The 27,545-nt window shown below is 40.1% G+C and overlaps 1 protein-coding gene across 2 annotated transcripts in view; it reads right to left on the reverse strand.

Annotated features, from left to right (window-relative positions):
- The window catches only part of cachd1 (cache domain containing 1), a 124,176-nt gene that overhangs the window by 39,079 nt on the left and 57,552 nt on the right, over positions 1–27,545 (reverse strand). For both annotated transcript variants that reach the window (XM_085138643.1, XM_085138642.1), the window contains exon 4: positions 10,551–10,657. In XM_085138643.1, coding sequence (XP_084994769.1) covers positions 10,551–10,657 — 107 coding nt within the window. The remainder of the gene's footprint in view (positions 1–10,550; positions 10,658–27,545) is intronic.

Here is a 27,545-nt window from a genome sequence, read left to right on the forward strand (position 1 = left end):
TGCAACACAAAACGGCCTTTCACAATGAGGCGCGGGGTGGGGGGTGGGGTGAAGCTAGTGAGACACAAATAGAAACTTTGGGTCCTTCACAAGGCAAAAAACAGAGACAGAGAAGAAATAGACCGTAACCATCAAAGTAGGCTTCATTAAAATAATACAATGCAGCTGTTAAAACAGCGTTTGATTGATTAAAATACAGGAATGCAGACCAGCCGTGGTGAATCCAATCAGCCTCAGTATGCCAAAGGAACCAACAATACTATTATAAATGAACAGTCCTCCTAGTGTACATCTACATTTGGCAGCAGACTGAAGAAAGTAAGCAACACAAATGGCAATTTTGAACAACTACTTTGGTTTTATTAGCCACACAAGACTACAATCCTTTTTTTCTTTGCAAAGACTTTAGTCTTACTGGAGTGTTTACTTTTTTAGCAAGAAATTTAAAAAAAAAGTGATTGTGGTTTTGTTAGCACCTCTACTTTCTCACCAGCCATTTTGCCATTTCGCTGACTAACTCTTGTTACTTGTAAGATTTTTTCCATTACCTCAAATTGGATTTAAAATGACTTGTTAATTATAGCTACAGTCTTTCCCAGACATGCTAACTACCAGCCATTGCATGTCAGCTGGGTTTCTATGATCCCCAAAATGTGGTTCTTGGCTTGTGATCACATTAAATTAATCACCTGCTAAAGAGAACCTGTTTTGACCTTCTCCAACCTTCCAGATACATTACAAACCACAGTTGTTTTCCCTCCTCTAAGGGTGGGACGGAAAAAAAAATCCCAAGTCAAATGTTCAACTAACGCTTAAACAAGTTACAGAAAACAGATAAATCAGAGAGCTGCAGTGAAACTGTCCAAGGGCCAAACATTATAAACTGCAACGCCAGGCTACATTTACTTGGCGAGGAATGTCTTTTTGGAGACATAGCAGGTTTGCCAATCGTACATCATCCCTGCCCAGCCACTCCATCCGTCTCTCCGAGTTTCACATAAACAGGAACCACTCAGTTGTGTTGACAGTGGAAGAAGGGTTCTGTATACATCTGTCAGGCTTCAGTACTCCATTCTGCCACAAATGTTTAGATCTTCCTATTGAGACAAGCTAAGAAACTGGAACTAAATGAAAGCCATTTCCTCCAATCTTACTACTCTTGACTATCAGCAAATGACCTCACTTACTATGATCCAGATATTACACTTCCAGTGGCACTCTCCAAAGTGTATCCTCATTCTAGCACCACTTTAATATATTTCTTTTTGAGGAGATTGTAGTAAAACCCTGTCAACAAGTGTTACATCAATGGAAAAACACTGTGTTCATCATGAACACAGAAAAGATAAGATCAAGAAAAGATATTTGTGTTAAACTTTTTAAAATGCTTTCACAGCAGCATTTATTTCCTGTGAATTTGTTTTCTTTACTTACTTTTCTACCAAATAACATTGTATGTAAGAATGCAAATGTTTGACTATAGCACACATTAAATGATCTGTAGCCTGCCAGTTTGAGTCAATGAGGTCTGAGTGCAAAATCAGCTCCAGCTAATCCAGAAGTCAAGTGATTTCACAACTAGTGACTGCTCCTCCCCAGCTTCCTGTGCTTTTCTCAGGCAGCACACTCCCCTTAAACACACAGACACGTTCTCATTATTGTATATACTAGAATGCAAACCATGCAAACTATGGAAAATGTTTAGATTTCTCCTGTTTAGTAAATATTATATGTACTATGTGTTTTGTGTGAGAATTAAATTATTTGCTAAAGGTGGGAACAATGACATACAACTGCTGCAAGCAGAGGTGGGTAGTAACGAGTTACATTTACTCAGTTACATTTACTTACTTAAGAAGAACATTTTTTTACCTTCATTGCACCATACTTTTTACTTTTATTTGAGTACATTTGTGAAGAAGAAACACTACTTTTACTAAGCTATATTTGACAATATTTGACTTTCTACTTTTTAAAAATAATTAATTTCACACATTGGATAATACTACTAATAATGCATCATGTCGCTGGGGGCTACCTGTAACTCTTTCACCAATTAGACGTAGCCATGCAGTCACATGACCAGATATAAAAGGCAGGCTGGGCAGCCCAAGCCTTTCAAACTAGCGGACACAGACTGAAGAAACACATCAAGAAATGGCAGAGGCAACTGTCTGCACCAAAACTGTAGAGGATAAACACCCTTGGCCGCATATACAAAGCATGTTTCGTTTTAAAGGAGTACAAAAGAACAGCTATATAATGCGATGTCTTCTGTGTGAGCCAAAACAAACCGTTTTTTCAGCATACAAAAACTCAACATCTAACCTGAGGAAACATGTCGCGGTAAGTTTGGTCTAAATGTCTTTTTAGCTATGCTTAAGTGGTTAACACATGAATTAAATGGCTGAATTTAATGACCTAATAATTTAATTCTGGTGTGTTGCGGTGAGGACACTGGTCCCCGAGGACTGGAGCTTTGCACCCATGGGTTATAGGATCACAGTCTTAGGCCTTGTCCACATTAAAAATTAAATTATTTAAAAAAAAAATTGTGCATATCCAGAATCACTCTCTTTCTCTCCTAGAAAAACATTAGTATAGTAATTAAGCTGGTTTAATATTTTTCTTTTCTCCACAAGTGACTTTTGTCTTGACTCTTTCTTCAAAGAACTACAGTTATTAAAGTGTAGAAGTTTATAAAGATTATAAAGGTTCTAAACATTTTTTGAAGCAGAATCTATTGACTAGCACTGCTTAGCCTTGCATATGTTCTTATTTTTAACTTAAACTGGAATTATTTTGTGTGTGTGTGTGTGTGTGTGTGTGGAAACTCACTTAATGTAGGCACGACTTTGGTTTCTCTTCCCTTTCTGTTGTGTTCGGGTCAAATCTGACTGATTTACAACTTAAAACACACACAAATATTGTGTTTTACATCTGATTGCCTCATGATACCTTCCACACTGCACTTGAACATATAAAAGTGATGATCACCTCTTCATTGAATTTTGAGTGTTTTAACCAACATCTGTTAGGACTTCTATCAGCACACGTGGTGTTCCAAATCAAAAGTGACCAACATAGAAAATGAATGGGAATCCACCCACTGAACTGAATTTGGTGGTGAAAAATGGTTTTTGTGCTAGTTGAACTCTCCAGTCTCATTCATCCCCCAACCCTTACTGTAGCACTCCCAGACAAAATTGAGTGGTCTGTTTTAACAGCTCTTAAATTAGCATAACAAACATTTTTCACCACCAAATTCAGTCCAGTAGGTCGTTCTGTGGGTCTTTCATTTGGTCATTCAGTGGGCCGTTCAGTCAATGGGGATGGGGAGGTGAGCACAACAGGAGGGTTAAAAATATGGGAACATTGTTTTTTTTAAAAAGTGTATAGAAATTGCTTAGTCACATGTACTTTCATGGTCTATTTTTTCTGCCAACAGAGGGTTCACGCCACCAAAATGAAGATGTATACAGAATTAATGGACAGCCACAGAAAACGAAAGTCGTCCTCTTCTACCGAGCCACCTATGAAGAACGCAAAACTTACAGACTCTTTCACTGGCTCTAGGCGGGTAACACAGCCAACCAACCATTTTCTATAGTTGAGACATCGTCCTTCAAGACTATGATGGAAACCTTGCAACCTCAGTGTGCAGTAATGAAGAGGAAAATATTGTACTCAAAAATACAAGAAGCTGCGAAGAACATGAAAAGCATAATCATCAAAAAACTGAGCACTGTGAATTATGTTGCTACCACAACAGACTGCTGGTCTGCCAGACAGCATAGCTACTTGGGAGTGACTTGTCACTGGATAGATGACGTCTCTTTAGAAAGGCATTCTGCTGCACTAGCTTGTAGACCTCTTAAAGGTTCGCATACATTTGATGTTCTTGCTGCAGCATTAGAAGAAATCCATTCAGAGTATCACATCAGAGAAAAAGTGACCAGGACGACGACAGACAGTGGTTCAGATTTCTTGAAGGCCTTTCAATTATATGGTGTGGAGAAAGAGGAAGAAACAACCAAATGGCAGGAGGATGGTGGGTCTATCCTTGATGATGCAGCAGAAGACAGTGAGTTAGATGTGGAGTATCAAGATGTCTTTGCTGTTTTGAATGACAACACAGGTCTGGAGTAACAGCTTCCAAGCACCAAAAGTGTGCGTGTCATCTACTCAATCTTATATCAACAGTTGATGCCACTGCTGCAGAAGCTACCAATAATACATACAAGAGGCTGTCTCAGTCTGCTTTTGCAAAATGTCATGCTCTGTGGAATAAAACCAGCAGGTCAATCACAGCTTATGAAACAGTGGAACATGAGTGCAAGTTGCAGTTTCTTCGACCCAATCAGACTCGTTGGAGCTCCCTGTTCCTTGCTGTGGAAAGAGTTGTGCGCATTCATAAAGAGCAAGGAGAGAAAGCAATCTGCAATGTTTGCACGGTATTAAAGATAAACATATGAGTTGATGGAACTGGTTTTTAAATATTAATGGGTGAATCCACCCTTTATTTTAAGTGACTTTGAGACTGACAAATGTGAATATTACTTATCAATTACTTATACCTTTACTGTCTTATTTAGCAATCATTTGCAGATTTTACAGACAATGCACAGCTATTACATTGTTGTAGAAATGGCTATGACTTCTGTTTTTACACCTTTTTTAGGTTAAATCCTGCTGAAATGGGATTTTTGGTTGAGTACACTGCTGTGATGAAGCCCGTTGCCATGGCCCTTAACATCCTCCAAGGGGAATCATCTGTGCACATGGGTTTCTTGCTGCCAACACTTTGCCAGTTGCTGGAGAAGCTGAGGAGGCTGGAGTCATCTTGCACAGTGTGTAGACCTCTTGTTGATGCGCTGCAGGACGGGATCCAGAAACGTTTTGGAGAAATAATGAAAGACCCTGAGCTGATTGCAGCTGCAATACTTCTACCAAGATTCAGAACATCCTGGTCCACAGAGGAAAGCATCTTAAAAGCTGGTATACTTATCCATTAAATTGTGAGCCACTAGATATTGTTACTTGTTACTTGTTACTGTAACTTGGGATTATAGTGTTAGTTAGAAAGTGTTAGTTAGAAACTCAGAGGCTGACAAGAGTTAGAAACAAACATCTCCGGTGTGATAAAAATCTTTCACCAGTAGCTCGGCAGTCTATACAGCACAGTAATGCACAGACCTAACCATACATCTTTCCACAAGTCTGAACTTTATCAGAAATCAACTAGACACCGAGCTGGATGAGGCCAGCACAAACAGCAGCCTATCTGACGAAGATGTCTTCTTTGGATCCATGGGGTCAGGAAAGCCAGAAGCAGGGGAGCTGGAGAGGTACCTTTCATGTCCATTCACTGGAGGTGTGGATCTATTGCATGGCTTTCCTCACATCAAGAAGCTGTCAATCAAAGTCAATACAGCTCTTCCTGCATCTGCAGCCTGTGAGAGACTTTTTAGTCAGGCAGGACTCCTGTTCACTGCCAAACAGTCACAGCTTCACAGCAAGAACCTTGAGAGCCAACTGCTGCTGAAGCTTAACCAGCATTTCACTGAGTGAAGAAACTATTTATTGGAAAGTGAGCCCTCTTGTATGTACGTCAAATCGTGGAAGTTTTTATCTGATTTTAGTGTAGTTTTTATTTGTAACATTTTATTCTGTTTGTATTGCATGTTTTTAGTGTTTTTATATGACATTGTGTTAATCCACTGTGTATATTGAGGTATTTTAGTATACAAAGAACATTTTATAGTTTTGTTAGAGTTGTGTTTATGGTGAATTTTAGTGCAGATGTTTGTTTTGTTTCTGTTTTTTTAAGAATTATTGTTTTATTCCTGCTGTCCACATTGGGGAATAAACTTTTCCTGATTAGACCTGTCGCATCTCTGTGCCCTGTGTTTCTGATTCGCTTGCTGCCTCTTTAAAAGAACCACCCCTAGTCTGACATTCTTTAACTTTAGTGCCTACACACATATGTTGAAGTTGCCTCGTTCTAATGTTTTCTCGGAGGCAACCATTTCCATCTTGTCACTGGAAATGGTTTGCACTGTTCATATATTCATTTACTGTAGGTACTGGTTAAAAAAGCTTTGTTGCTAAAAACTTGAAATCTGGAAATTAGAATTGTTGTGCCTTATTTTGTTAATGGTTTTACATATATTCTATTTGAAAATACTAAAATTTGTGCATTTCTTTAAAAAACAGACATTACAACCAGTTACTCAGTACTTGAGTAGTCTTTTCCAATCCAATCAAATTTGGATGGCGACTTTTCACTTTTACTTGAGTATCATACTACATGCCGTAATTAGTGTCATAATTAGTTTAGCTAAAGTCATGTGAATGCTATGCAAGTAGAAGAAAACTGTTATTCACCAGTTTGTCAAAGATTGCCTCTGGCATGCTAAATATGAGTCAGGATATACAGTGGCACTTAAGTTTAAAGACAGAGTTAAAGGTGCTGAAAGAATATCGGTATGTACAAGTGTGCATATACTTCAGATTGATGGATGAGTTGTTGTCACATAGCATCTTTAACCTAGACAGTGGCTATAACGTCTTAAAAGACAGCCTACAAAAACACAATTCAGACAGAGGGCCGAAAATGGATTACTCCAACTTGTTGGTACTGATATCTCCAAATCCATCCACCATCTTTCCCTTCAATTCAACAGAAAATGGAAGGTAGGAGGACAAAATACAATAAACTCTCCAATCAGCCCTCACTCCTCCTTCCTCTCACTTCATTTATCATTCTCTCCCTCTCAATTATCCCTTGCTCTCACCCACACGGGCCCTCCCTCCCCTCTGTGGCTGCTTGTTTAGACTGGGCCGAGACAAATGGAAGGGAATGAATACACTGAGAGTGTGGGGGTCAATGAGGGCTGAATGTGGTGGTGGTGAGGGGGGGGGAGGGGTAACATGAACTTGTCGTGACTGACTCGTCAGGAAAATAAAACCCTGACGATGGTGACGTGTTATGAATGGCAGTCATTATGAATGGTTTACAGAAAAAGTACCAGGGTGGGATATTTGGGGAGGGAAAAAGCAATTGGGTGAAGGCAGCAATGAGATGACAGAGATGGGTTATATCCATGGTTTGACTCAGATATGTGGCTAAGTAAGTTAAGAAGACCTCAGGGATTTTTTGGGATTTTGCAGCAAACATTAGATTAGAAAATATCAATTTGTAGAGCCAAATCTAAGAAGCTTTGAGTAGTAATAATTATTACTCCCAATTCCGCACAATACTGGCTCCACAGAGTTGTTGCTAACACAGTCGCCTAACAAATAAAAGATCTCTGCTTCAGTTAGGGGAGGAGACCCAAAACCTTTTGGGGTTGTGTCAGAAAGGACTAGCTGCTAGGGCAACCTGCTGTGACTAAGGGGCATTGACCCCTTAGTCACAGTGATCCCTTCATTTATTATGTGGACATAATTAGGGATGGGTATTGATAAGATTTTCACGATTCCGATTCCATTTTCGATTCTGTTTAACGATTCGATTCTTTATCGATTCTTTTTAAAAAGGAGAACACTAAGGTCTAATAGCTTAGAACTTTGTTTTATATCTTCTCTTTGAACAAGATAGAAATTTAGGAGTAACATGGCCTTACAAACCCAACAGTGAGCTCTTAAGAGATCCACAGCCTACGGCTCTTCAATGGGGTGTCACAGGGTCCCCAGGAAAAAAAATTTGTAAATGTAAAATAATAAAATAAATATTCTTCTGTAGCAATAACAAAGTATAACATCAATTATTCTGTAGCAATTACACAAGAATATCCAGTAATGTCCCTGCCTACAATTAAACACATTCACTTACTGAAAATCATCTGCTGTGGCAAATGGGTGCAAACCTTTGACCACAAACTTAGTCACTGCTCGGTGACATTCGTCTATCCTGGCCTGAAAGGAGACGCTAACGGTAGACTGCAGTGAGAACTGCCAGCATCTGAGCCAGACTCTGTCTGTCTCTCTCATCATGGTCATCTAAATGCACAGTAATGGCAGGTTTTGTAATAAGGCAGATCGCGCTAACATAATATGCACTGTTAGTTGATTATTTACCTGCTGCATTAACGGGAGAGGACGTGCAAACGTTACCGCTGCTGCTGGGTTGAGATTCACGAGTCCGGAGCGGAATTAAAAACACGACATTCATTTAAGGTCATCGTGTGTTTTGTGAGCAAATGCTTTTGTATATTTGTAGTGTTTCCTCCCTTAAATGAAATATCTACTTTGCAAGTATTGCAAGTTGCCCTGTTGTCATCCATTCTCGTAAAGCAAAACCAAACTTTTGAGCGTTTGAGCCGCTTAGGCGCCATGTCGTTACCTGCCAGGTAAATGACGCTCCGCAACGTGGTGACGTCATTCGGGGCGACTGGAATCGATAAGGGAATCGTTTGCCAGGTAAATGACGCTCCGCAACGTGGTGACGTCATTCGGGGCGACTGGAATCGATAAGGGAATCGTTTGCAAAAATGGCAAACAATTCCAAGGAATTGAAACACTGGGAACCGGTTCTCAACAAGAACCGGTTTTCGATACCCATCCCTAGACATAATAAATTAATAAATTTTTAATAATTTTTTTTTTTAATTGGAAGTTAAATTGATCATTACGACTGGTCAACACAACATTGGATGGCAATATTTTTAAAATACTTGTAAAAACGTCTCTCAGTGATCAGTGAGATTTACCTCTAAGGCCAGCAAAAAATGAAAGTGCAGCTCACTGAAAAGAGCTGGAAGTGATTTTAACAAGTGACTGTGAGTCAAACTGCAAAGTTAATAGACATCAGGAAACAGGTTCAATATTCTGGAGTCTGTGCATATACTTCTTTTCTGGAAATAGAGAGCGCATGCTAGGGACAGTGTTGGGGAGTAACGGAATACATGTACCGCCGTTACGTATTTAAAATACAAAATAAGAGTAACTGTATTCCGTTACAGTTACCGTTTAAAAAGGTGGTATTTAGAATACAGTTACTTTGTTGAAATAAATGGATTACACTGCGGTACTTTCCTGTTTCATATTGTGGCGGGTCAGGACTGTTTGGGTTTTGTTTGACAGCTACGTTCTGTTGTTCCAGGTGGCAGCGTTATGGTTGCCATGGTTACAGGGTGACGCTCTCTCTCTGCGTGTTTCCTGGGTGAGAGAGGCCTTTTTGATGTTGTTGTGCTAAGCTAATAGACAGAATGCTACCGGTATAGCTCTAAAGAATGTAGCATCATAGGCAGTGTAGGCCGTGCTGCAGGGAGAATGGACTGCCATACCCGTTATGTGTCTGTGAGCGAGGGAGGGAGAAAAAGGAAAAGTACGAGCTGTCATCGAGCAAAAACGGGAGCTGGAAGCATGTAAATATAATATAACCACTGCAGCCAAGAAGAGTGCCTGACGAGCCCAGTTGTAAGTAAGCTATTAAGACTCGACTATACACCGTGTTCGTGTTTTCCTCCAAAAACAATAAGTGGAGCAGCCTTTCAACGCCTCTCTCTGTCTCTCGCTAGCAAAGTTGACCCAGACAACAAAGTAAAGCTAGTTTTCAGCTACGAGCCCAACACAGAACCCACCGTATTAGCCAGAGGTCCCTTTACTACGGTTCGGAGCCGCGGACCTTCAGTAACAGTAATAAATCACAGCAATTGTACATTCATGTAGTTGTAAACAGCATGATAATATATTAAGTAATCCAAAGTATTCAGAATACGTTACTCTCATTGAGTAACGTAACGGAATACGTTACAGAATACATTTTGGGGCATGTATTCTGTATTCTGTAATGGAATACATTTTAAAAGTAACCTTCCCAACACTGGCTAGGGAGCAGAACTGGGGAAAACAAAGCAGCAGGAGGAAAGTTGCCTTTGCCTGCCTTTAGTCAATGTTGTCCATTTTATTCTTAATCAAATGCAGAAAGACATGCAGTGCAGACACATATGGGAGTTTTACGTGGTAGTATTCTGCAATGTGCTTATGCAATTTGGAACAAGGCAGGGAGAACGCCATAAAACTACTTTCCATCACTTCTCATAGCTACAAGGGGAGTGTCGAGGTTGCGTACAGCATGTGTGCAATTGCATACAATTGCACCCGATTTATGTGAGCTGATGAAAACAAAACTGAGAAGACTTTTTTCAACAGGACGATAACACAAAGTGTGAGTACAACTGCAGATGAGAGATCAAAGTCGAACAGAGTGCTTTGGACACAGACAGCTTATTATTTTAATCTGACATCAATTATATATTTTTTTAAAACACTGCAGAGGCAAAGAACACACATTCTTAATTTAAAAACTGGGTGCCATGGCAACTGCTTCAAATAAAGTCAAAAAATGGCTTTTAAAAGTTTGAATGCCTTAAAAGCTGTGTGTGTCTGTGTGTAATTTGTTAAAGCAGGTCAGCTCATGGACTACCAAATGATAGTTCCCTCATTGGATCTGTGTCTGTGTGTGTGTGTGTGTGTGTGTGTGTGTGTGTGTGTGTGTGTGTGTGTGTGTGTGTGTGTGTGTGTGTGTGTGTGTGTCAACAGACCTGAGTTGAGGTCCCGTCCGGGGTTGAAAGCTCGGTTGTTGACGGTGGGGGAAAGTCTGTCACAGCAGATGGTCTTGGAGACGTTGATATTGAAGTTTCCATCAAACCTAAATGCACACAAACAGGCAACATTTGAGAATTTACAGAGCGTGTGTCCAACTCATTTGTTGGTGGAGCTGCTCTGGCTTTTCTCTCAGCACAGATTTACAACTGCTCCACCACTTTACTTCCTATAAAAGGAAAACCTGCAGATGTGCACACAGAGCTCATCAGACTTTAGAGAATTGCTTGTGGGCCTACTAAATATTGATATTTACCAAGATCTACATAAATTGTACAATTAATAAAAGATATACGGCACGTGGAGACATAAGATCAATGAACATGAAACGTCAGCTGAAACGAATAGACTATGCTTTCTTATATTTGAGCTACACTACATCACTAACTGAATCATTTGTTGCTAAGGCCTCACACTAAAGCTGAAGTTTCAGCTAGTGAACAATACTTTCCATGGAAAACTGCTTGATTCCCGCTTTTTCCTCTAACAAAGCTAATGCCCAGTTCCCTGAATACATATGAATGTGATTCTAAGAAGGGCCGTCGGCCTAATTGGATGATTCAAAGCATCTGTTAGAGCGCCCAAACTTCTGCTGTTTGTCTCCATGTCAGACGTTTCATTTTTCCCCTCATTCCCCCCCCCCCCGTGTCATTTTGAACAAAACACTACAGTGTTTTACGGTGAAAATGCAGCTTTTCTGTGGTTGTGGGATACACACTTACCAGCCACTTTGTTAGTTACACCTGTTCAACTGCTTGTTACTGCAAACATCTAATTAGCCAATCACACAGCAGCAACTCAACACATTTAGGCAAGTAGACATGGTCAAGGCGACTTGATGAAGTCCAAATCAACCATCAGAATGGAGAAATGGTAAATGGTAAATGGACTGGTTCTTATATAGCGCTTTTCTACTCTTCTGAGCACTCAAAGCGCTTTACACAACAAGAAGAAAGGTGATTTAAGTAAGTACAAAAAAGACATGGTTGTTGGTGCCAGACCCACTGTCCTGGGTATTTTAGAAACTGCTGATCCACTGGGATTTTCCCCACACCGGTTTACAGAGAATAATCTGAATAAGAGAAAACATCCAGAGTGTGCCAGTTTGCTGAGCGAAAATGCCATGGTGACATCAGAGTAGAATGGTCAGACTACTTTGAGCTGATAGGAAGCCAAAAGCAAGCTACAACTTAAGCTGCACGCTGAACCTTGAAGCAGATGAGCTACGGCTGCAGAAGACCACACAGATTGCTACTCCTGTCAGCTAAGAACAGGAAACTGAGGCTGCAACTTGCATAAGCTCACAAAAATTGGACAGAAAAGTGTGAAAACATTGCCTGTTCGGATGAGTCTCGCTTTCTACTGTGACATTCAGATGGCAGGGTCAGAATTATTGTCGGGCATAAACGGGTCCGTGGTGCAAAAAAGGTTGGAGACCGCTGACATAAACCACACAAAAGCACGAATATATGCTGCCAGGCTAATGATAGTGGTCGTGTAATTGTGTGAGGGATATTTTCTTGGCACACTTTGAAGCACTGAGCACCAACTGAGCATCATTTAAACACACATTCTACCTACATATTGTTCCTGACCGTCAAAACCCCTTATGAGCACAGTGTACCCATCATCTGATGGTTACTGCACTTAAACATGCCAAGTCACAAAGCTCAAAGCATCTCAATCTGGTTTCTTGAACACATGAGCACCGTTGGGATGTGGCATAAAGGGAGATTCACAATATGGATGTGCAGCCAACAACTCGGCAGCAACTGTGTGATTCTATCGACTCAATATGGATCAAACTCCACGAGGAATGTTTCCAGCATCGTGTGGCATCTGTGCGAAGAAGAAAGGAAGGCAGTTTTGAAAAAAAAAAATGTGTGAATTGGGGGGGGAGGGGGGGGGGGTGTCTAACACAGTACTAGCCAGGGGTATCTAATAAAATGTCTATGGGAGCACAGTTGGTAAATTTATGTGCATGTACAATGATAAGGTTGGAGCAAAGTAGAGTTCTAACAGCCTGAGAGAGTACAACGTTGACTGCTCAAGCAACATGTTTGTTTAAGTCATGTATTCAAATACTACCTAAGATGAAGTAACACTATGCAGAAATTGAGAAATGAACAGGAATCACTTTTTTTCTTTTTTTTTGGCAAAGTTAGTCATCGCTATGCATCACTGCAGTTTAACAAAAACACAAATGTGACACAAATGTGAAAATTCAAATGTAAATAGGCTTTAAACTTATATATACACAATTACAATGGGTGCACGCTAACAAAACCGTAACGACAGTCGAGCCAATTAACACCAGTGGCTGATATTCCGAGTTCAGCTTAAGGTTATTCTCAACATACGGCATGTGAAGAGATTAAAGTGGAAAAGAATGGTGCGTGGGCTCAGAGAAGAAATGCTGACAATAACCGCCTCCATCATTTACATCAACAAAGCAAACTTCCAAACAAACAGAACCGCAGAAATGTTTGGTCGCCCTATTGTTCTCAAGCCCTTGTGACACTTTGTGATAGATGTCAACATTTAATGAGGCCACAGAGTTGAACTTTCTGCGCCCAAACCAGACCAAGTAGCCGATAAAGAAGGATGCAATTAACCAGGAAATGTAAGCAGATATTCATATGTGGGCCAGACCATCTTCAGTATTTATAGTGTCTGCTCCTTATCTTTTTTGAGGGCCTTAAAAAAAGAAAGCACGTTAGATGGAGAGAGATGGTGGTGGTGAAAACGGAGTGTTGTGGAAGTTTTTCCACTTGAATAAAGTCTGCAGACGAGCGGTGAGCGGTAGCTAGCATTCTTTTATTCCCATGCACACAACATATAAACAAGCTTGTGAAGCCCCTGCATGACCACGGGGCAGGGTCAGCAGAGTCTCTCTGAGCCAAAGTCAACCTCTCAGTTAAATACCTTCTCCAGGAACAAAAGGCAGTACACAGCTGTTTCACACTCCCTTGCTACTTCCCAGAGTCCTCAAGAGACAAAAGACTGGTCCTCTGGAGTTCCTGTTTTCCCCCCAACATCTTTGCTACACCCCCTACCATTTGTCTTAAGTATGAGTGTCAGACATGTTAAAACAATGAAATAATGTGATTAATACCTTAGTGAAAGAAATTCCTCTACAATCCCACCCTTTGATTCTAAAATCAAGAATCACATTAAACCAGAATTTCTTTCCTGACATTCTGCATATTACATCAACATTATTGTACACTTAAAGGAGTTTCACACTGTGTATCCTCACTTCACTGTTCTCCCATCACCCTTTGTTCATCTTTAATCTTCCCCACAATCTAAGCTCTCACATGCAAATGGAAACACCAATGATACAGAGGAAAGGTCTTCTCCAGAGTGTCAAAGTACTTTGCATGGCAAAGTGAAACAGCATTAGGTGGTCATTCTCTGTCACAGTCATGGCTCCTGGCGTCTGTGCCATTTACAGAGTCATAACTCCAACACTGATCTTCCTTGCGCTGTCACTTTTGGAGCTTGGCACGCTCTCTCCATCCCTCGATTTCTGTTCCAACGCGGCTGTAGATTTAAGGCAGAGCACGTCGTACACCTTAGTTGTCTTCCTCAGCGTCAACGTCGAAACTCTTTCATTTTATTTTAAGATTTTGCTGTTCAAAATCTCCTCATGACAATCCTTTGGAAGCCCACTGTCGTTTGTCTGTTGTCCTGCAGATGGTCCCTGCTTCTCAGTGGTCCTCTTGAAGCGTTGTCTCCCAGGCATGGTCTGCATCTGCGCCTCAGTCAATCCTTCCATATCCCTCATGTCACGGTTCCTGCAATTTAAAAATGAAAACTTCCCCGGAAAAAACCCTCTTTTGCCCTATGTTAGCTTATCACCATTAGACATACACAATAAAGTTGTGCATTGTCTCTTAAAAATTCTCAGGGCTTCTCCCCTGAAGTAGCTTCACTCCAGGCCCTGTTGTAAGGAAAAAAAACATTAGCCAGTGGTGTGTCCTGCTGTAAATCATGTGATTAGATCATATGATTAGCCCTCTGCTGTGGAAAAAGTGATATAGATGTTAGCGCAGCGCGTCTGTATGCACACTTTCTCACAGTGACCTCTGCACTGTAAACAATACAAGGTCATGAATAACACACTGCTGGTAAATTCACAAAGACACAGAAAGTGGCAATTAAAAGGTTAAGTCAGCACGGCTCAAAAGCCCATGCAACCCAGGATGTTGCTGTCACCTTTCTGCTCCTGTAACAAAGAAACATACATATATACATCCACCCTTTTGTCTCTCTGGGTGGAGGTGCAATCTTGCATATTGGTGTCAAGTCAGTCAGGTTTTTGTCAGTCCAGTCAATCCCCGTGTTTATTGCTGATAGCAGAACCTCTTGTGTCGCAATAAGTTTCTACTGCCAGCAATGACGTCATTTCAAAAAGGAAAAAAAAGAATTTAGACTGGATTACCTCGCTGAATCCTTTTTGCCAGGGACTTGTTTTCTGATTGTCCCAAATAAGTGGCTTTCTCCCGAGCCCATTTTAATTTTGGAGAAGCTCACTTGCGATTGATCAACATGTTGTGTAGCGCTTTCGATTCCGATCTTGCAGGCCTGCTTGAAAAAGAGAAAATTGCCAAACAAAATCTCAGTGCACTGTTAAAAATCAAAAAATATGAAGGCCTCTTTTTAGAAGTTGTCTAAGCATACTCCCTTAGAATGATAGATCAAAACAACTAATTGCCAGGTTCAAAGTGGTACCAAAAGAAAATGCATCAGTAAATCCAAAACTTTCATCCACCAGTCACACACACCTCACACAACAGCAATATTCTATTAGAAAATGAGTTTTTGTTTTCCCCATGTACCCAGATGTGTGTCACGATAAGACCTCCCTCACACATCAGAAACCAGAAACTCAATAATCTATTAGTCCCCACTCATCTGACCCTCCCGCAGCATTCTGTTCACCGCTGATTCAATCATCCTTCCCCAAAAATAATACTAGTTCACTAGTCTATGTATCACTTCTTAACCTACTAAGCTAACTGGACAAGATGATGGTAACAGAAATGCTTTAAAATGCTATTTGGTCTTCATGAGCTTCATTGCATGTGTGTTTGTGTTAGTAGGATTAATGCATTTTTCTGTTTGTGTTATTTTTTGTGTACCTCTCCTCTTTGCGGTGCTCCAGACACTTTTCAATTCTCCACGCAAGGCAGTCGTTTTTTCCTTCCCAGTTTTCCTAAACCCAAATTTCATTCCCACACTACAACAGCCTTCCTCCATGTTGTCCCCTTCTCCTTTGACTGTGGTCTCATCTCATCTCTCCCCCTTGCAGCAGTCCAGTGAGAGTCAGTTGTCTTTCAGCTTTGTCCTGTTTTCCACGGTCTCATTTTGCCATTTTTGCGCCGAAAGTGGCAAATGTCCAACTCAAGCAGTCTTTTCAAAATTCCATTCACACACAGTGAAGGTGCAGCTCGTTGGAAATGCACATCCATCCATCCAGTCATGATGATGCCATTTTTCTCCTTGCTGTCGCTGTCTTGCACAGCTGCTGCTGCTGGACCTTTTCTTCACTGCTCAGGATGCTGCTGTGAGCTCTTGAGATCCATCTCGTTGTTCTGGAACTGCATTTCTTGTCTTCAGGGAGAGATTCTTGGAGCTTGTGTTCTCAGGGTGACAAACACGTGGAAGTTAAGCTGTAAAACAATTTAGCCAAAAACTTGGCTTGAGTGTTTCTAATGGTGTCAACCTATAATTTTCTTCCGACTGCTGCACGTGGAAAATTGATCCAGGTCTGCTCTTCACCTGCAAGTGACACACTGAGACATTTTGATCATTAAACACAAAACCCTTGCCCTAATTTTATTGCTCATTTTCATCAACAATTCTGCTAAAAAAAAAATTTTCGTGTGTGTCCACCCTAGGGGAGCTGGTGGCCTGCAGTACCACCCTCTCCCACTAGTTGAAAACAACTTTTACACACATTTCTACACTCCTCTCTTTTTTTCTTTTTTCCTTTGTTCCCCATTTCAACATTTTGTAACCCCGTTTCTCACTGTTTTTTTTTACACACACATCAACTTTTCCCACACAACCATTCTCTGCAATCTTACACACTACACATTTACTCAATTCTTACCACAGTCACGTATTGAGTTTTGTCTCTGGCCGCCTGGTGGAAGGTCTGCCGATCTACTGGATCTAGATCCCATTTTACTACACGAGGCGTCCCCCGTGAGGCCCTTGCCTTCTACGGACCAAGGAACGAACACCGCCACTCCGTGCACTATAGTACACGGAAATGGATCCCGACAGTGTACCCGAACCGCCGTTCCTGTGACGTACTTGGACCGAACACAGGTCTGGGCCGGCTTCTCCCCAACAACGTGCGCGAGCCACTGTCCTTGTGATGAGCCGTACCCAACACAAGCCTGGGGCCTCAAACCACCAGGTTTTCCTCCCGGAGACTCGAACTCCGGGGTCGGCCAGCGTTCCCCCCCTCGGCCAGACAAAAAACTCTCCATGACTGTATACAAGTTAGCTACAACTCACCCATCTGCAGAAGTCCCCTCAAAATCGATGATCTCGGTGGTGACTGAAACACACGGCTCCGTGACTCCTCCATTTCCTTCGCTTCAACAGCTGGTAGGACAAAGGTACCTTTTCCCTCAGGGGTGATCAGCCCGTCCACGGAACCGTTGTTCAGCGACCACACGGACCACCCTGCTCGCAGCGCCATTTTGTTGTGGAAGTTTTTCCACTTGAATAAAGTCTGCAGACGAGCGGTGAGCGGTAGCTAGCATTCTTTTATTCCCATGCACACAACATATAAACAAGCTTGTGAAGCCCCTGCATGACCACGGGGCAGGGTCAGCAGAGTCTCTCTGAGCCAAAGTCAACCTCTCAGTTAAATACCTTCTCCAGGAACAAAAGGCAGTACACAGCTGTTTCACACTCCCTTGCTACTTCCCAGAGTCCTCAAGAGACAAAAGACTGGTCCTCTGGAGTTCCTGTTTTCCCCCCAACATCTTTGCTACACCCCCTACCATTTGTCTTAAGTATGAGTGTCAGACATGTTAAAACAATGAAATAATGTGATTAATACCTTAGTGAAAGAAATTCCTCTACAGGAGCAAGGCTTCGGGGTCTGACTGTGATCTAACAAAATAATGGGAAAAGGGGAAATTTTGGCAAAATTGTGATAAGAGTGCACTAGTGTTCCCAAAATGCAGATTCTTGACTGTTAGCAATCAGGGATAAGACTCTGATGTCATCAGTCCAAAAAAGGAGAAGCAGCATTCTTTTATCTCAAATCACAATGAGCTTTTAAAAAGCCAATTAAAAATAAAAACTCTTGGAATTCATCATTTCCTACACAGCTGCTTGCTTTTTCTTCCTCATTAGGCTCTTTAACAAGTCCCCACTGGAACCTGGTGTGATGCGGAAGATGCGTCTCTACGGCGGCACTGTCCTTGAGCACACAAAAGCCCAAAAGTATTAAAGATGTCAAAAAATGAAACGTCGCACATGACCTATCAGTTCTTTCTCACCTGTTTCAGCACCCAGCGACAGCCTAAAATGAGCTACATGTACTGTTCACTCTAAATGCTGGTTTCTGCCATACCCACAAAACGCGGGGTGGGGGGTATGCAGAGTAGCAGGCTGTTCTGCACCGCACCAAGCTTTGGTGCTTTGATCCATGCCTCCAAGTGGACCTTGCCACCACCCCCCGCCTCCCCCCTCCCCCCTCATCTGGGTTAGCAACATACAACTACACGTGTGCACACATGTAAACACACACTGTGCACACTTTTTGGCTCCCTCTGCTTGCAGACCTGGCGCTGGCCGTTGCTGATTGACGGGTCCTGTGATGTACAGGCTGCATTTGAACTCCACTCATTTAGAGTCCCACAAGGCCAAAGTCATTACTATTCTCCTTCAACGCACTCTGCATAGAAGGGGTGGGCAGAGGCGCTCGGCGAAATGTGTGCCAGATAAAAAATACATTTGCAGCTGCTTTGAATTCCACATCAAAAAACATGCGAAAAAGAGAGAGGGAGAGCTGGGAGGAGAGCTTCGAGTCTGATCAGACATCTTAATGAGGGCAGAGAAATCCGTTTTCCAAAAAGGTCGGACACGCGCACACATTTTTTCTATTTCATATATATTTTAATATGCATGTATACATATACACACACAAAAACCAACAGTGATAATCTATCAAACTATCACCCAATATTGTTGCAAGATCTCTGCACAATTTAATAAGCTTATTAACAAATGCAGAGGTGTGTTCTACAGTTACAAAATAGACAAACATCAGTAACAATCACCTTTTTTCTTACTGGGACTGAGTTTGTACCAAAAACCAACCCTCCCATTTCCCTCCTTCAAAGACTAAAATGGGCAGACTCTTCTAAATAAGGCAGCACCTGCCGTTTTCCAGCCATTTTTAAAAATCTATTATATTAAGGTGCCCCCTGCTGCAAGAGCCATGTATATCCGCAAAGCAGGCAGTCCCAAACCATTCAAAAAGCCCAGTGAGAATAATTACCTTGAAGGGGCTTGCTGTTGCGTGAGCCCCAACGTCAAGAGTAATACCACTCCTAATGTGTTTGCAGTCCCTCGGCGGTAGCAGCGGTAAAGCTGGCAACATGCTAGCAGGAGAATTGAGAGCGCTTGAAGACACGTTCGTGTATCTGTCTGTCAATGGCAGCTCTACCGAAACGGATTCAAATGAAATATCAATAGGCAGAATTGATTTTGGAGGAAAGTGTGGTGTATAGAAACTACTCTACAACAGAGGAAACAGCCTGAAGTGAATTTTTGATGCTATGCATTTGCATTGCATAGACTGCACTAAAGCAAGAGGTGTCTCTGGTGTCCCCCGTGTATGAAAATGAGAGTGGACAAGTATTACCAACACCTCAAAACACATGTGCCTTTAACAAGAACTTCAAAAATAAAAAAAATCCCTAAAGCAATGACAAGAAAAACATGAATCTTTTACTACAAAAACTTTGATTTACTGTAGGGTAGAGGTGGGAATCACCATACATCCCACGATACGATATTATCACAATACTTAACGCACGATACGATATTATTGCAATTTTTTTTAAATATTTTGCGATATTCAGATTCTGTACATAAAATGAATATTGATAAAGTTTACCTTTATCTAATATCAAAGTCTCACACTCAGTCTTTCTCTCATTTCAGTCAGTATTTATTGTTGACAAACTGAACGGTTTGTACAGTCTAGTCCAACTTAACTGAATGCAACCATCTGGTACAATTATAGCTATTCTAAACTATGCAATTTATGAAAACTATGCAGCCCATTCAGCAACTGAAGAATTTGAGGGTAAATTAAAACAAAATATAATTTTACATTAAATAAAAAAAGTTTTAAACTTAATTAAAATAAAACATGTCTTAAATTAAAATAAGTAAACTGTCATGTTTATTGCTGCCAAAAAAAAAAAAGTTAAACACATTTGGACAGTGAAGGAATGTCAGGATTCTTGTTCAGAAAAAGGATCAACATGCTCTGAAGTCAGAGCACAAAAACCTTTTTTGTAACAAAATATCGATTTCTGCTGTCCCTGTATCGATACAATATTAGCAAACAAAATATCACGATACTACACAGTATCGATTTTTTCCCCCACCCCTACTGTAGGGTAGGGCTGTTCGATATAACTATATATATCGGATGACGATATAAAACCGTCTATCGTTTCATTTTACGCTATCGTTTGTTTCGTGGTGTCGCAAAATAAACTGTTTACGGCAATATTTTTTCATCGTTTTGATGGTCACTGTAGTGGCTATATTAATTTCTTAAAGTTCTCTCTTTCTCTTATATTTAATATAACCACACTACGGACGGACAAGCGCCTGTTTTTATGCGTTGTGGTTAGCAACAAGGACGGTAACAGCATCGCGTGTCCGCTCGTTTATTTTCCACATAAACCTTTCACAATAAAGCTCAAGATCCTGTTGAGACTTTTCAAAAGGTGCTAAAAAATAAACCTTAGACTCAAACGTTAGAAGAGGCTTTTTCCCGCAGCACGCCGTGTAATAAATACTCACAAAGAAAACGGCGGCCGTTACAACTTATGTCTAAAAATGTATTGTTTCATGCATCGGTTAAAACACTCGACTCCAGCTACATGACGCACAGCTGGAAACACTTTCCGCAAGACGAGCTGCCCGAGATTCACAGAATTTATAGAAAATGTTACATTTTTGTGATTTATATTGTTATTGGGACGATATAATTCTTATATCGGGATATGAGATTTTGGTCATATCGCACAGCCCTACTGTAGGGTACTACACTGAACTATATTAGTGTATACAGCTGTATATGATCAATTCATAATTCGGTACAAAAAACTATGAAGAATGTGGGAGAAATGTTGCCTGCAATAATGCCAAAATAGCAGGTTGCATACTAAGTGTAGGCTTTTAAAAAAGCAGAGATCACTTTTTCAGTTCGGGGAAATTCTGTGTCCAAATGTGGCCTGTTCAGTAAGTAATAGGGTATGACTCGATGAATCCGTTGCCAGTTTGTAATGATTGTCATGCTCCTCTGCTATGCTGCTCACAAGAGCAACTGCTGAGAAATGTAAGTGCAGGGTTATTGTCAATTAGAGCTACATCAGAATTCACATGTTTACAGTTTGCAGCCACCAAGTGAGTCACGTCACATACAGGAAGAACCAAAGAGTGGCAGCGGTAAAAAAAAAAAAAAAAAAAAGTTTCATTTTGCTTATGAATAAGTTAAATACAGTCATCAGCTTACAAGCTTATTTTCCAGCATGTACTGCGGAACAAGTCAGGACAACTGCCAGACTTAGATGTACTAATATTTATCATGTATACAGGGGTGTGTCCCACAGAATACATACGATCAAAATAGGGATGGGCCAAATAACTGGGATACTGGGGTGTTGATTTAGACACACAGAGTTGGATACCTGAATTTGTTGTCAAAGACTTTTCCTTACACTTCACAAGTGCTTCTAGTAAAATCCTCAAAGCCCAGACGCTCTATTCAATATTTAACGGGAGTGTTTTTTAGGCTGACTGCATAGCTGTGCACCTACACGCATAGTAACTGTTTTTTGTTTGTTTTGTGAAGAGAAAAAAATCTAACCACCACGCCTCTAGTTATTATATGCAGTGATAATAAGGGGAACAGGGTTGTGTCTTTTAGTCATATTAGTTGCCAATTTTCAGTCAACTTGCACGCTAATTGGCTTCAAGGTGGACATGGAAAGTTTTACTAGACTGTTTGATTTGCTATTGTAAATGAGCTGCTGGCTACAGCTTGGCTCACTACTCCAAAAATGATGTCACATGTGGTCTTTAATAAGCACCAACATTTAGGAGATTTCACTGCACGACTTTTCAAGTGCTCGGAAATAGCAACACTGACTAAAAACACATTCATATTAGGGATCTAATGGAAAAAGCACTTTAATGATGAAAATATGCACACACACAACACACACAAATTAGGGGGTTCTATTCTAGCTCTTGGATTATTCTTTTGGTTGGGAGACTTGACGAGAAATGTGAGATCTTGGAGAAAAAGAAGAAAATGATTGCATCGAAGTAGTTTGTCCATAACACCTTTTAATGGTTTAAATCAGGTTTGTCAAACATGGGGCCCAGGGGACAGAAATCAGCCAGGCAAAGACTCAAATATGGATCACTGGACATCTTTGGAAAATGTGAAGGAGTACATAGATTTTAAATTTTAACTGTAGTTTAATGGGTTTTACAGTTTTTATTATCAATAAAGACACAAAACACACACACGTCAGGTTTTCATATCTTATGGGGACATCTAATTGACATGCTTTCCCTAGCCACTTACCCTAACCATCAAAAATATATGCCTAACCTTAACCCTTAGCCTAAGCCTAACCATAACCAATTGTAACCCTGACACTAAAAATACATTTTGAATCTCAAAAATGTCTTCAAACTCGTGGGGACCAGGATTTTGGTCCCCACAAATATAGTAAACCCCCCCCCCCCACAAAGATATGAATACACCCCCCCCCCCCCCCCTTTAACGGGGTGGGGTGTTGGAGATAGAAGAAAGTTATGACAGCGGCCCAGCATTTACACCTGTTAGGGTCACTTAAACAACCCCCTCCTCCTAACCTGCCTGGTGTTTAGCCCTCTCCTTCTCTAATGTGCAAACAGATATTATGATCTCAGTGAAACCACGAGACTACAAGATAAGCTTGATGTGAAGTCCCACTAGCTGATCACCGGCGCAATGTATCCTCTTGAACTGAACTGTAAATCTGCCGACAGCTTGGATAGTGAGAATTCTCCTTCAGAAAGAGGAGCTCGGTATTAACACCATGCTACCATTGATCCGTATGTTTAATTTATGAGTGCAGGTATTAGAAATTCTGCAGGATCCCCACCCACCCCCACATGATACGACTACACAGTGTAAAGCTATCCTGCGGAGTGGCCTTAAGAAAGACTTTTGGCATCGTTTTCAGCAATTCTGCAACACAAGAAAAATAAATAATAAATAAATAATAAATAGTAGTGATTCTGCCCTCCAATTTAGACACGATCAGTTGCATATGCCAGTAGAATTAAATATTAAGTCATCATTAATGAAAATGGAGCACCCTCAGCATTGAAGGTAACAATAGCCTTCATAAAACAGCACCATGAGGGTTACGGAGAAAACTGTCTCCTCTAGAAATGAAATTTGGTACAATCTTTGTTTCCATCAAGTGTCATCATCACCTCAGAGTTTTACTTCTCCGAATACTTTGGTGTATACCAAAAAGTGCAGGCTTTGTGTTGTTATACTACAGGCGCTGCTTAAGCTCTGCTCACTGATGTTTGACACACTGCTGTGATGTGGGCATACCTGAAGGCAGCAGCAGTCTTTAGGGACACACTGCCAATTTTTTATTTATTTATTTTTCATTGTTTTACCTCATAAAAGTACTTTTGAGGATCACATCCGTGGCATTTTCTTTGAACGGCTCACTTGGAGCTCATCTTTTCAAGGACTACTGGTGAAATGACACCATTAAGTGCCATGCAAGATGCTCCCGTGCACACTTCTCACTTTTACATCTGCATAGCAGTGAAACTGTTGAAATGAACACCTGGAGATTGGATGTTAAAAATACAAACATACAGGGGCTCATGCCCACCATTCCAAACGAGCAACATACATTTGCTATTTTCAGGCCGGGCTCGTCGCTGAGACCCAGTGGTGATTAAAGCATACCACTGGCTGCTAAGCGCTGCCCTTGGTGGCCTCCCTCCGCAAAACGATAGCCTGCCAGCCTGATGACTAGCAGACACCCTGTGAACAACCTGATCCCCCACTACTAAACTGGCTGACCTGACTGGAACCCCGAGAAGCAGCTGATGCCCAAGACTAGTGAAGGACACACTGAACTGGACCAATTCTGGGCTAACTCCTCTCCGCTCATATTCCACAATGTATTTTTGCCAGCATTACGTGTTTTTTGTGTGTTTTATTTTGTTTGTTTTTTTACATTCAACATAAACAAGTTTGAGAGTTTGGGAAGTACATTTATCTGTGGCGACGTAACGCAAACAGGACGGTCAGGAATAACAGGAAACTCCTAGCCTGGATTTCTCAACATAAAGGAATCACACAAACTCCTTTAAGGAGTAAAAACGGCTTCACTCTGCTCATCCAAGAGGCTTCATCAGTTCTAAAAACAAAAGCTGGAGAGCTCCAGGTATTTAACCCCTATTCAAGATCGTTCCCTTTGGAGGTGGTCGTTGACCCACTTGTAGATCATGTGTGTCCTCACATGAGCCAAGGTGTGAAAAAAGGTGTGGGTCATTATCATGTTATCAACTGAGGTCACCCTAGGCAAGTTGTGACAGTGGTTTGATGTGCCTGGGAAAGGATATGAAACTTCACTGTAGGCGGCTGAACTACCCAGGCTCAGAGGAAGCAGATGTTTTTGTCAAGAAACTGTTACACCAAAAACAGTGTTGCTTTTTCCTCCCAGTTTGCGCTTGTATCAGATACGACATGTTATGCTGCATAAGAAGAGCCAGTCTAGGCCGTGGCCATTTCCAGCGTTGAGCTATTTGCCTGCAGGCTTTTGCCGTAGCGCTCAATATATCAGGAAATGCACAACATTGTCTCGCAGAGACTTCAGTGAGAAGATTGTTAGATCCACGAGCGAGCAGCCAGTTAGGTTAGATAAGCATAAAGTCTGTAAACAGGCATAAGCAGCTATCTGCTACTGGTATGACTGAAGCCTATTAAAGTACACATACGCTGTTTGTTGAGCAAGTACACAAAGGGAATTGTAGACGAGCCGCAGTTTCGCTGGAGGTCATAAGCCAAGACGCTTTTCCTCACAACCAAGTAGAGAAACCAAATTTCCCCAAACCTCTTAACCCTCTGGCTTTGTTAAAAATCACTACCCTTTCAGCTTGTTCGTGGCCAAAAGTGGCCACCTACAGATTAGGTCTGTAATTTTTATTATTTTTATGTTTTTTTGCCATTTTTTTTGCATAAAGCTTTTAAGTAACTTCAGTTCTTTTCATAAATATAAAATTATTATTACTTTTTACATTTTTAACCCTTTAAACACCAGTTTGTTTGTCCACTGCACTAGCTGGAAGACAACCTCAAATCTCGCAATTTTATATAATTGCATTGCTACTGAAATTTATTGTATTATTAATAGTAGAGTCTGGGGCATGTAATTGATCCACATCAACATTGATTATAATGCATTGTTATTTTTGTGCAGGGAGAGCAAAAACATAAAAACTTCCTCTCAGCTTGTTCGTGGCCAAAAATGGCCACCCCTTGTTTACGTTTACAAAATGCTATAAAATTCATATATATTAAGAAAAATTCCCACTTTTTTTGACATGATTTTTTAGATTAGTACCAGTGCTGTTCATGGAAATCAAAATTTCATTCAAATTCATAATTTTAACCCTTTAAATACCAGTTAGATCACATAATCCTAGGAACTCATAAATGGAAAAAATCACAAAACCCCAATTTTTTTCCAAATAAAACATGCCATCTGATTTACTTTCTAACCATGATGGAGGTTAGATGCATAGCAATAATTAACAGTATCAATGACTTTTATACATCTTTGTTTTTTTGTGCAGTGACAGAAAAACATAAAAACTTCCTCTCAGCTTGTTTGTGGCCAAAAATGGCCACCCCCTGTTTACATTTACAAAATGCTATAAAATTCATATATATTAAGAAAAATTTCCACTTTTTTTGACATGATTCTTTAGATTAGTACCAGTGCTGTTCATCAAGACCAAAATTTCATTCAAATTCATAATTTTAACCCTTTAAATACCAGTTAAATCAAATAATCCTAGGAACTCATAAATGGAAAAAAATCACAAAACCCCAATTTTTTTCCAAATAAAACATGCCATCTGATTTACTTTCTAACCATGGTGGAGGTTAGATGTATAACAATAATTAAAAGTATCAATGAGTTTTATGCATCTTTGTTTTTTTGTGCAGTGACAGAAAAACATAAAAACTTCCAAAAATGGCCACCCCCTGTTTACATTTACAAAATGCTATAAAATTCATATATATTAAGAAAAATTTCCACTTTTTTTGACATGATTTTTTTAGATTAGTATCAGCGCTGTTCATCAAGACCAAAATTTCATTCAAATCCAGACTTTTAACCCTTTAAATCACAGTTAAATTACATAATTTTAATGATTTACAAAGGGATAAAAGCATAAAATCCCCATTTTTTTTCTAAATAATACATGCAAACTGATTTATTTTCTAACCATGATGGAGGTTAGATGCATAGCAATAATTAAAAGTATCAATGAGTTTTATGTATCTTTGGTTTTTTGTGCAGTGACAGAAAAACCAAAAAAAAATCCCTCTAATTTTGTTCGTGGCCAAAAATGGCCACCCATGTTTACGTTTTCAAAATACTATAAAATTCATATATATTAAAACATTTTTCTACTTTCATTGACTTGATGTTTTAGATTAGTATCAGCGCTGTTCATCAAGACCAAAATTTAATTCAAATCCAGACTTTTAACCCTTTAAATACCAGTTAAATTACATAATTTTAATGATTTACAAAGGGATAAAGGGATAAAGGGATAAAAGCATAAAATCCCCATTTTTTTTCTAAATAATACATGCAAACTGATTTATTTTCTAACCATGATGGAGGTTAGATGCATAGCAATAATTAAAAGTATCAATGAGTTTTATGTATCTTTGGTTTTTTGTGCTGTGACAGAAAAACAAAAAAACCCTCTCATTTTGTTCGTGGCCAAAAATGGCCACCCATGTTTACGTTTTCAAAATACTATAAAATTCATATATATTAAAACATTTTTCTACTTTCATTGACTTGATGTTTTAGATTAGTATCAGCGCTGTTCATCAAGACCAAAATTTAATTCAAATCCAGACTTTTAACCCTTTAAATACCAGTTAAATTACATAATTTTAATGATTTACAAAGGGATAAAGGGATAAAAGCATAAAATCCCCATTTTTTTTCTAAATAATACATGCAAACTGATTTATTTTCTAACCATGATGGAGGTTAGATGCATAGCAATAATTAAAAGTATCAATGAGTTTTATGTATCTTTGGTTTTTTGTGCTGTGACAGAAAAACAAAAAAACCCTCTCATTTTGTTCGTGGCCAAAAATGGCCACCCATGTTTACGTTTTCAAAATACTATAAAATTCATATATATTAAAACATTTTTCTACTTTCATTGACTTGATTTTTTAAATTAGCACCAGTCCTAGTCATGAAAACCAAAATATAATTCAAATTTAGATATTATACGCTTTGAACTGGGTGTGATTCCCAATCAGCCAGAGTTCACACCCAGTTTCACACCTTGGCTCAGGCGAT

Source organism: Neolamprologus multifasciatus, chromosome 17 (assembly GCF_963576455.1).
Source record: "Neolamprologus multifasciatus chromosome 17, fNeoMul1.2, whole genome shotgun sequence".
NCBI classification, from domain to species: Eukaryota; Metazoa; Chordata; class Actinopteri; order Cichliformes; family Cichlidae; genus Neolamprologus; species Neolamprologus multifasciatus.